The 8,975-nt window shown below is 51.2% G+C and overlaps 1 protein-coding gene across 1 annotated transcript; it reads right to left on the bottom strand.

Moving 5' to 3' along the window:
• On the bottom strand, positions 1–6,266 carry SF3A3 (splicing factor 3a subunit 3). The gene is made up of 17 exons (XM_063177419.1): positions 6,108–6,266; positions 5,973–6,020; positions 5,790–5,842; positions 5,265–5,370; positions 4,787–4,859; positions 4,350–4,441; positions 4,142–4,224; positions 3,633–3,771; positions 3,260–3,328; positions 2,792–2,859; positions 2,367–2,474; positions 2,128–2,197; positions 1,501–1,665; positions 1,282–1,392; positions 958–1,048; positions 589–644; positions 1–282 (listed from the first exon to the last, which is right to left on the bottom strand). The coding sequence occupies exons 1-17, from the start codon at positions 6,201–6,203 to the stop codon at positions 205–207; spliced, it is 1,506 nt and encodes a 501-aa protein (XP_063033489.1). The 5' UTR covers positions 6,204–6,266; the 3' UTR covers positions 1–204.
• Between the last annotated feature and the right edge of the window lie 2,709 nt (positions 6,267–8,975).

The following is an 8,975-nucleotide window of genomic DNA, read 5'->3' as shown; positions in this document are numbered from 1 at the left end:
TTCCTAAATTACAATGACTTTATTTTTCAAGGTATTTTTTAATATAAAACAAGTCACAAGTCTAAGTGGCTTACTAGAAAGTGACTCTATAAAGTATTCTTGAAATCTATGTTCATGCACATACAAAATGCAAATGAAGAAGTCAAAGCTGCTGCCAGATCCACTCTCTCTGCAGATGTGGTGGGATCCTTCACCTGGGGGCAGCTACAGCAGCCCTTGGCGCTTCAGGTCTTCGTAGGTCTTTTTATTCACCACGTTCCCACTGGAATCCTCATATTCCTCCTGGAACAGAACCAACAGTTTAGAGACTCAAATGTTAGCTCCAAGAGCAGTCACTGACCATGAGCACCCTGCCAGAACTTCTGTGCAGGAAGGCAGGCAGTGGATCTGCCAGCAGGTGCTGGGAGAAGAGCTCAGCCAGGGCCAGAGTTGTTACAGGGTGTGCTACAGATTTTAGTTCCCACTTTTCCCTGCACCCTGTTGAAAAATGGCTTTGGAACAGAAGTTTATGAAAAGGCACCAGGACACTGGAACAAGGGGTTCCCATGGACACAGGAGGGGAGACACTGAATGCCTCTCACTGCTCACCTCTGTATCAGGCTGCCACCTCTCTGAAGCCTTCTGCTGTTTCAGCTTTGCCCACACTGCAAACACAAAATCAAACAGCATCTATGTCACTTCCCTTGAGATAGTGGCTTCTAAAAAACACACACATGAGCTTTTTTCCTTCCCTTTTAAACCCAGGAATGTATCTAACATCCATTACAAAGGATGGATGTTATAATCCATCATTCCACTGTACTATCATTCCACTGTGCTTACTGAAAGGCACTGAGCTGCAGCAAACAAGAACTCAAATGGATTTCTGGGATGGGACACGAGACCAAGGTCCAAAGCCACCCTTTCAGAAAAGGTGGTGCTCTTTAACATGTTCCCTGCCCTGCCATCACTACTTACATGAGACTGCATCCTCAATCTGTGTGACATTGGCAAAGTGAGCTGTGTTGGGGATGCCCAGGCACCGCATGCCGTGGGCATGTCTCCACTCCTGGGGAAGGGATGGGATCAGTGTGAGAGGGAACACCACAAGACATTAACATCTGAACATCTGAACAGGGTGAAAGACATACTATCACAGTACAAATCCACCAGTCCCACCATTTCTGGGTTCTGTTGCATTGCCCTGCAGCACAAGCTCAGACCCACGTGGCAAAAATGCTGCTCAGGGACCCCAGGGACTCATTACAATGCAAGAATGAATGCAGCAGGGCTGCCACTTACTGCAAAGTGCCTCTGGAAAGCCTTGGGCCCTCGGTAGGTGTAGTTACCACAGATCTCACAGTTGTAGTTGATGTTCAGTCCATGGAGTTTATACAACCAGTATGGGATGGGCTGGAGAAAGGAGACAGCAGGATTAGGTCACTTGGCAAAGAAACTCAGAGAAGCAGAGTGGAGTCAGTGACCTGTCCCACTTCTCCAGGCCTGCTAAGTCTCAGTTACCTTCCCATCCCAGCCAAGAGGCAGATTTTTAGGATTATAAATGATTTCATTTTCTTCATCTTCACTCTCACTCTCGCTGATCTGCTCCTCCTCCTCCTCCTCTCTCTCCTCCCCTGTCCGTGCCTGCTTGCGCTGCACGTTCTCGTGGGTGAGGTGTCTTTGCTCCTGCAGGGGGAGAAAGCAAGGGATTGTCCACACACCACGGCAGCAAAAAGTCAGGCAAAAAGTCACTCGTGCAGCCAAAAACTCCCTCAGTGCACAGAGGGAGGAAACAAGACCAGTGTGAAGCAGCGAATTCCCACCTTACCGAGCCAAACAGTTTCAGTTTTTAGTACTCTGACATTTGCTATTTGTAAAGAATGAAACCTTGTATCACCTATTAGCACTTCCAATGTTACCACAGCAGCAGCCACTCCCCTGAAAACAATCCCCCAAAACTAAACACAAGGAGCAAGGCAGATCCAGTAAAGGTTTGCAGTGCTGTATGACTTTTGCACAAAACAGGTGTGGTGCAGAACACTGATGTGATGTGCCTATGAAAGCACCATGTAAAGATAAGGACAATGTTCCAGCCACTATTTGACAGCTCTAAAATAAAAAAGCTTAAAAATAAAATAAAATCCTTACCCCAAGAACTTCCACGTACTCATAAATCTGAGCTTCCAGGAATGCAAGATCTTTATTTCTTTCAGTGTCCCTGAAAGAGATGAGGATATCTTCATTAAACACACAAGTTCAGCTCTGGTACCTTCTGTTTGGTTCAGCACAAAAAGCTTTTAATATCCAACAAGAGTGGTGACTATAGAACACTCCTCATCCAAGAGCAGAGAACATTGCCAGCCTCAGAATGACCTCTGAGAACTCACCTTTTGCTTCCTTTTGTCTTTGGATTCTTAGCAAACAAGGAAGGATCAAGTGCTTCCAGGGATTTGCCTTTGGTGCTAAAGAGCCTCTGAGCACGTTCCTCCAGAGTCCTGCAGAGAAGCAGGGAAGGGATGAGTCTAGATTGCAGTTTTACATTTCCTGAGATGCAATAAAAATCTAAATGTAGCTTTTAGGAAACCATGAGATTAATTTTATCTTTGTCTTCATTAAAGTCAAAGTCTACTGTACCAGAGACAGGACCAGTTAAAAGCAGCAGATCCCACTGCTTGGTTCTTAAAGTTTTATCTTTCAAACATCTCTAAGGTAATTCTAGTACAACAGAGATAACCACACAAGTATCCCAGACAGAAATGTGATACAGGAACACCCCAGAAACTGAAGGGAACTCTACAAAATTACACCTTACCCGCCACACTTCAGCCCCAGAGCCAGCAAAGCTGATTTTAATCTGTCCAGTCCCAGGGAGGCCAATTCCTGTTCAAATAAATAAACCACTGTAAGAGACAAGCTGTTCAACACATACAATATGGATATAGCCCACTTTATCTTATTAAATAGCTTATTAAATATAGCTAAATATATCTATTAACTTATTAATGAAGAAAAAACCCTGATGAACAGTGTTTTAGAAAGGACTGTCAACACTGTAGCCCTGCTCCCAGGAAAATGAGGAATGTGACAAATCTAACCAGGTCTTTCAAGTTACACCCCCAATGGGAGAAATCACATCATCAAGCACCATCAAAGTTTTACCCAGGAAGCACAGAGCCAGGGACAGAAACACAGCACTAAAAGTACACAAAAAACCCAAATCACTGAACTTCCATCTGCTCAAAATGTGGTAGTATGTGCAGAGCACTGGAAAATTAATTACCTCCCAGGAGGAGAAGGCTGAGAGGTCCAGGTGGGCACCAGCATGGGTGAGGGCACTGCTGGTTTCTTTCTGCCAAAAAAAAAAAACACATGCAAGAGCTGCACAACAAACTACAACACTTCTGGACATAGAACATTTTAATCTCTAGTAAAGCAGTTCATTTCACAGAGAAAAATGCTCTTAATAAACTACAAATGGAGCAGTAGTGAAGATACAAAATAAGCTAATCTGAAACAATGCTTGTTTCAAACCAGTTATGCTGGGTTTTAAATTCAGGCCAGTATGAATTTAAACACAGCCATGGTGCCCCCAGCACAAATGACTCCCACAGCCCCTCCCAAGCACAGAACATCCCCCAGGCCCAGCTGCTCACCGGCCAGCCCGGGAATGTGCCATTCTCCCACTTCTTCTCAAACTCCGTCTGGATTTTCCCAAAAAGTTCATTCTGGTCCAGCAATGGCTTCACTCGGTCTGTGTAATCCTGCAGGTACTCAAGGAGCATTTCCAGATACCTGGCAGGGGAATCACGAGCACAGGAAATTCACTGTCACCCTCTCAGCACAGCTTTGGACAGGCACCACCCTCCAGTGCTGCACAGGGACGTGAACAAGGTCAGGCCAGATTTCCACACAGGATTTTCTTGACATAACAGTTCCAAGGGTATATTAAAGCTCTTCCTCTGAGCTAAATGTGCCTCTCCACATCTCTGCTGCACTGCAAGTTTGCTTGGGGCTCAGACATATGATTGAGCTGAGGTACCCAATCTATGTGAGTTAAATTTGACTGTTAATTATAATCTCTGGACACTTCAGAAGTAAATTCCTTCTCACCAGGAATTCCTTCTCACCAGTAAATTCCTTCTCACAAGGCAAACAGGCTCACCTCTTATATTCAGCATTTTTCCTCTCCTTGGGAATATCGAAGAGTTGATCAAATGAGGATAAGTAAGTGATATAATCCAATTTCTAAGAACAGAAAGTGTGAGTCAGAGTTCATACATGGCCAAATTAGCATCCAGCTCCCAGAAAAGAGGAGCCTCAGCCTGTGCAGGGCCTGGAGATCCCTGGGCCCACACACAGCAGCCACTCACCTCTGATGATTTCAGGTTAATGTACTTGAGGTAACAATCATGCAAATCCAAGTATCGTCCATACCCTTCCTCATCTGTGAACTCCACCAGATCTGCAGGAAAGATCATGAAAAGCTTTATTTTCCCTACTTTAATATTCCCTACTTATTCTACAACTGTTTTTGAACTGGAAAAGGATCAGCTGTGAAGTCATTTATGCTTAAGGAAGGGGCTACAATGCCTCTGACACTCATGGAGCAGCCCCAGCTGCAAGCACCAGAACATTCCTCAGTAACAGCAGCCTCACTGGGGAACACTATAAACTGCAGTTCAGAAACATTTAGACAGGAGAATTTTCAGAATTCATTTAGTAAAAGGGAGGTGAGGCCCTGAAACATGCAAACCAGATCAAACAACCTATTAAATAATGCCAGAGCTGAAGCAAACTACTAACTTACTCTGAGCTTCTTCACTGGGGTTGTCTCTGGCCTTCAGCAGCTCCTCAAACTCCACTGACATAGGAACACAGATCTGCAAGGCACAGATAAAAGGCACACAGTGATTTACTTCAGCTCCTGTCCCAGAATAACTAATATAAAATCACACAAGACAGCAAATAATGAAACTGCAAACAGAAAATAGACCCAAAGCTTTGTCACCTTTCTTTCTGTACAAAGGCAAAAGTGTGGCTTTAGCCAACATGAGAAAGGGGAGATCTGATTCCAGCTCAGCTGAACATCCCTGTTCTAGCAGGGAACAGGGTGAGTGTCCTGCACTGCTCCCTCACATGCTCCTGACCCTCAGCAGCTATGCTGAGTGTTCTCAGTACTTGTGTATTAATGCAATAAACTGGGCAAACAAAAATTCTGTTTCCTATAGGGATGAGACCCAACAGAGCACATCTCACCTGTTCCTATGGACCAGGTATCAACTCACCTCATTTGGGTGCTTCCGATGAAATTCCTTAATTTGCTTCAGTCTGTTGTAAAACTCTGCAAATTCATTGGGCCCGGAGATGGCACTGAGCTCCTCCTTACGCAGGCTGTGAGTTCATGGACAGCAACAGATTACAGAGGGAAGGGAAGGGAAGGGAAGGGAAGGGAAGGGAAGGGAAGGGAAGGGAAGGGAAGGGAAGGGTGACACTGACACAGCCTTAGTCCAGGTCTGTGCTCAGTGTCTGACTGCAAACCTTTGAGCCATGGGGGACCTCCCAGCCCAGCAGGCTCAGGGGCTTGTGGCCACATCCCCCTGCACAGGCTGCAGCCCCTGACAAACCCTGGAGCAGCCAGGGCCTCCCCACGACATAACACAACACAACAAAACGTGTCCATCCAACACGGATGTGCCCTCGGGTCCTGCCCTGCATTCAGTCGCCGCATCTCCATTCGCGTGTCACCCTCGGGACATTCACACTGCCTTCAAACGGCGGGACACGCTCGGGCACACCCCGGGCACACTCACCCGTCCTTGTCGTCGTACAGGTCCCGCAGGTTGCCGCTCACCTCCATGTACCTCTGCGGAACAAAGGAGAGGCCCGAGCGCCGCCGAGCCCGTTACCGGGACCGGCCCCGCTCGCTCCGGGCAGCCCGGCCCCCTCGCCCCCGGCCCCAGCCCCGCTCCCGTCCCCAGCCCCGGAGCACTCACGTCCTGCATGGCCCGGGTGCGATGGTCCGAGTTGATCTGGTCGCGGAGCTGTGGGCAGAGCAGAGCAGAGCAGAGCAGAGCGGTGAGCGCGGGCCCCGGCGGCGCCTCCCGCCCCCCTCAAGGCCCCGGGCGCACCGTGGATTTCTTGGTGAGCATCTCCTTCACCATCACGTCCATGAGCCGCTCCCGCTCCTCATGGTAGCGCCGCTGCTGCTCCAGGATCGTCTCCATCCCGCGCACGGCTCCCGCTACCGCCGGAAGGCCCCGGTGAGGCCCCGGTGTGTGTGCGGGAAGGTTCCGGTTCCGGGGCGCGGCGCCGTGCCCGGGGCCGGCCGGCAGGAGGCGGCGGCGGCCCGGCCGTGCCCTCAGAGCGGGGCCGCGTCCGAGAGCGGTGTCAGAGAGCGGAGCGGTGCCCGAGAGCGGTGTCAGAGAGCGGGGCCGCGTCCGAGAGCGGTGTCAGAGAGCGGAGCGGTGCCCGAGGGCGGTGTCAGGGCGCCGAGCGCTGTCCGAGCGCGGTGTCTGAGCACGGGGCCGTGTCCGAGCACGGTGTCCGAGCCCAGAGCCGTGTCTGACCACGGTGTCAGAGCGCGGTGTGCGAGCGCGGAGCAGTGTCCGAGCCTGGGGCCGTGTCCGAACACGGTGTCCAAGAGCGGTGTCCGAGCACGGAGCCGTGTCCGAGCACGGTGGCTGAGCACGGGGCTGTGTCCGAGCACGGGCTCCAAGCCCGGGGCCGTGTCTGAGCTCGGGGCCGTGTCCGAGCACCGGGCCGTGTCCCAGCACGGTGTCCGAGCGCAGTGTCCGAGCATGGGGCCGTGTCCGAGCACCGGGCCGTGTCCCAGCACGGTGTCTGAACACGGGGCCATGTCCGAGCCCGGGGCCGTGTCCCAGCACGGTGCTTGGGGCACTGAGTGTCCCCCGGTACCGGTTTGGGTTTGGGGCTGCCCCAGCCCGGACCCTCTCGGGTTGCCCGGCCGCAGCAGCGATGTTTGATGCCGAGCCGTGCGGGACGCGCCCGCAGCTCCACGGGTTCGGTGCCTCGGTGCCCGGCAGCGCAGACTTTGCTTTCAGCCCCACAGTCACAGTGTGAATCCTCCCACAGACACCCCGCTTGTTTTCAAGTGCCTTCTTCAGATCCACCCTAAATCCAAGGGTGCCTTGCCCCAACACTGCGGAATTCAAAGCTGTAATTACGTTTTGACTCACTGTATGTGAATGAATTATTCGTATTTTTTTAAATTACTCTAAGCCAAAAGCAAGAAAAAAAATTTGTCTTAATTAATGGCAGACAAAGATGATCCTTCACTGAGGGGAGGATGGTGCTGCAGGTATGAATATTGTCTTTAATTAATCCCTTGCATTATAGGCTGCCCCAAAGTATATAACTTTTCTTCATGAATGCCTGCCTAAAAATAAAATCAGAGATATGATTCTGAACTTAGTGTTCTAACATTTATCTTTGCATGAAACTTCATCTCTGGAAAGGGAAGGAATTGAAATCCAGCAATGTCCCATCCAGCCACATGTCCTCCTTATTTTGGGCTGCTGGCATCGGGAGGATCGAGGTGGGACAAGACCAACCCTTGCATGCCCACCCTCCTGGTGGGAGGAGGTGGGAGAAAGTTGTCCCAGGAGATGCTGTTTCATTTCAGGGCAGCGGTGCAGCGTGTCAGGGGCTGGGAGCAGAAATGCAGAGAGCCACAGAATATCCTCAACTGGAAGGGACCCATGAGGATCATCAAAGTCCAACTCGTGGACCTCACAGGACTCCCTAGGCAGTGGCTTGAACCTGTCTCTGCTGTTAACGCTGTCCCTGATCCACAGTGGTGCAGGAGGGCACGGCTTGGGCAGATTTGGTCAGTGCCAGGGTCTCTTTCTGCCCCATTCCCACCTCACCAGCACAGCAGCCCTGGCCTGACCCCCCTCACGCTGCTCCTCGTGCTTAATGAAATTTCCATGACTGTTTCAGAGCCACACTCCAGTCTCGGGGGATGTTTGTGCATGACATCACCCTCCCCCTCCTGTAAATCAGGCACTGGGCCATGTTCAGCCATGACCCATTCATGACAGGGATAAAATCCAGATGTTCCAGTGCTACGTGCAGCTGGGTCATTTCCTTTTTTGGCTAAAAACGTGAGGCTCTGGAGGCTGGCTGAAAGAGGAGCCTGGGGGCCCCTTGTACAAAACCTTCTGCGGTTAATCCCTGGAAACAGCCCTGCAGAAAGCCCAGCTTGTGCTGCTGCTGCTGCTGCTGCTGGAGGACAGGCTCAGCTGGGAACCTCGGGGCTGGAGCTGCTCACCCACCCTCCAAGGCACAGCACCAGAGCCCAGCCCAGGTCACAGGGCAGCAGCAGCAACAAAAATTGTGCTAGACTTCCATCAACCAGCAGAGAAGAGCCTCTGAAGGAGGCAGGAATGTGCGCACACCAGTGCCATGGTCCTACAGACACCCCATGGGCTGTGCCCATCCTGCCACAGAGCAGCACCCAAAGGAGCCCAGCTCTGTGCTGGGAGGGCTGGAGCAGGGAAGCCCTGAGCGAGTCATGGCAGCTGTTGAAAAACGTAAAGGATCTGTGGAAAATAGTTTCATATGTTAGGGAATACATGGGTCCCTGAGTGTTAAACATGAGTAAAGAGCATGCAGCACTCGGGGAAGGCTGCCAAGAGAGACCACGGATATCCTGGCTGGAGGCTGCAGCAACATCCACCCAGGGAGTGCCCTTGGAATGTGGTGTGGGCAGGCAGGGCACAGAGCAGGGCAGGCAGGGCACAGAGCAGGGCTGGGAGCTCTGCACAGAGCAGGGCACACTGCAGGGCAGGCAGCTCTGCACAGCAGGGCTGGCTTGGTACCACAGCCATCCCCATGATCTCACAGCCAGCCTGCAAAAGCACAGAGCAGCACCCCATGTCCTGCTGGGGCCTGTCCTGGACAGACAACAAGCACGGACAGACAGACATCCCCAGCCCCAGGAGGCACCCAGCAGGAGGAGGAGATGCTGTTGCTGT

The sequence above is a fragment of the Melospiza melodia genome, chromosome 27 (genome assembly GCF_035770615.1).
Source record: "Melospiza melodia melodia isolate bMelMel2 chromosome 27, bMelMel2.pri, whole genome shotgun sequence".
Classification (NCBI taxonomy): domain Eukaryota; kingdom Metazoa; phylum Chordata; class Aves; order Passeriformes; family Passerellidae; genus Melospiza; species Melospiza melodia.
The sequence above is the reverse complement of the archived record's forward strand: the minus strand, read 5'-3'. Positions and strand labels throughout refer to the sequence as shown.